General features: G+C 31.7%; 1 protein-coding gene across 1 annotated transcript; it reads right to left on the bottom strand.

The window, feature by feature from the left end:
- Positions 1-44: 44 nt before the first annotated feature.
- Positions 45-377, bottom strand: LOC125198501 (glutaredoxin-C9-like; the record flags this gene model as incomplete). The annotated part of the gene is made up of 1 exon (XM_048096827.1): positions 45-377. A coding segment is annotated over exon 1 (333 nt), but the record flags the coding sequence as incomplete, so codon positions are not given.
- Between the last annotated feature and the right edge of the window lie 1,623 nt (positions 378-2,000).

Raw genomic sequence — 2,000 nt, 5'->3', positions numbered from 1 at the left:
TTGAGCAATGGCTTGAGCTCCTCCCTGATGAGCGTGGCAATAACCCGCTCGATCCCACCAAACCACCGGCCCCCAACGAACACGGCCGGCAACTGCATCAGCACCCCGCCACCCGACTCCCCCAAATGACGAGCCAGCTCATCGACGTGCCTCTCCTCCACCTCGCACACGTCCGGATTGGCGCCGACAGACTGGAGCAGGCGCCTCACAACGAAGCTCATGCAGCAGCCTCGTCGTGCCACCACTACCACGGGGCTCTCCTCCACCATGCTCTTGCACTCGGCCGCTCCGGCGGCGGAGGAGGAGAGCTGCCGTTGCATATTCTTGAATTCTTGACCTATTGACATGTTGGATGCAAATTGAGTTGCATGCGTCATTGGTTATAAATAATTGGGTAAATGCTCCTATGTCCTAGCTATTAAATTCTATGTACTTGTTGTTGTGGCATATTTTATATCTACTCGTTTAAATATATTGATTTTACAACACATCAATTTTGGATCCACGTATACATAAGTAAAAGGGCTGAAACTTTATAGCACCAAAGAAAAAAATTTAACCTAATAAACCAAGTAATTAATGTTATGCTTGTGAAATAAATATGGAAGTTGAGGTTGAGAAGAAAATCATTTTTTTAATCTAATTAGTGGACCAGGTAATTAATGTAGTTGTAAATTGATGGAAAAAATAAAATACGAAGTTTTGTCACATTTTGATTTATTGCAATTTTGAAAATTAAATAGAAAAACCATAAAGTTTAGATTTATTCACAATGGAGTATTATATGGTGATTTTTTTATGAAATTGTATCATATGACAGCTGAAAAATCATATGTAAATGTCACCACCGATTAATTAAACAATGTTGTTTATTCATAAAGAAAACGACATTATTTGGTTGAAAATAGGAACAATATATTACACATGGACTATCAGGATATTCGAGAATAAATCTAAACATCATGGTTTTTTTATCTGATTTTCAAAATTGTAAGATCGATCAGGATTTGACATATTTTTACAATGTTTCTGTTTTGACAAAACACACTTTTAGGTCCTTATGCTTTTATCATAACTTTCATAAAATCCTTGTACAATTTTTTCGTTTTAATATGTCTTTACACTTTTATCACAATTTTCAATGGATCTTGTACAATTTTTTCATGTTCGAAGAGAGTCCCTTTACTTTTATCTTGGATAACATATAATCCATATAAAATGAGATTTAAGGAACATTTTAACTTTCCATTATTTAACTTAACCTAGTCTAAAAAGAAATATTTTTAACTAAAAAATTTCACTAAGTTGGAGAAAATATAAAATCTATAACCTTTGTGATTGATCGAAGCATTTAGAGAAGAACATGCAAATTTTCAATTGACGATTTTTATTTTAAAAAATATATATAGCATGCTTGCATTAATTTATACTGAAGTATAAGTTTGACTGAATATTAATAATCATAGGCTAAGTTAAATAATGGAAAATTAAAAAGTTCTTTAAGTTTTAGTAAAAAGAGATGGTATGTTATCCAAGATAAAAGTAAAAGGAACCTACTAAAATGATAAATTGTACCGATTCAATGAAAATTATGATAAAAATATAATGACCTAAATAAATTTACGAAGACTTCATAAAAGTTATGATAAAAATATAAGGACCTATACTAAGTAAAAAAAAAAAATTGTACGAAGAACTATTAAAAATTAGAATAAAAGTATAAGTACGTGTTTGCTATTTTCTTAATTTACCCTTAATATTCAATTGATGAAGTGGAATACGTATAACTTTTTAAGGAATAAGATGGATAATATTTAATGATGTGGTAACGTATACACGCTTTAATTCATTTGCCACGTAGTCGTAGTCGTTGGCATACGCATTAAATTATTAGTAATATTATTTTTGTTTAATTTTGAATCGTAGTAAGTTGTATTTCCTTCATTCGTTATTAAGAATCTCATTTCTTAGCTATACGAATTTAAAGAAATATGAAGAAA

This window comes from Salvia hispanica, unplaced genomic scaffold, assembly GCF_023119035.1.
Source record: "Salvia hispanica cultivar TCC Black 2014 unplaced genomic scaffold, UniMelb_Shisp_WGS_1.0 HiC_scaffold_154, whole genome shotgun sequence".
Taxonomy (NCBI): Eukaryota; Viridiplantae; Streptophyta; class Magnoliopsida; order Lamiales; family Lamiaceae; genus Salvia; species Salvia hispanica.
This window is presented reverse-complemented; position numbering and strand designations above follow the sequence as displayed.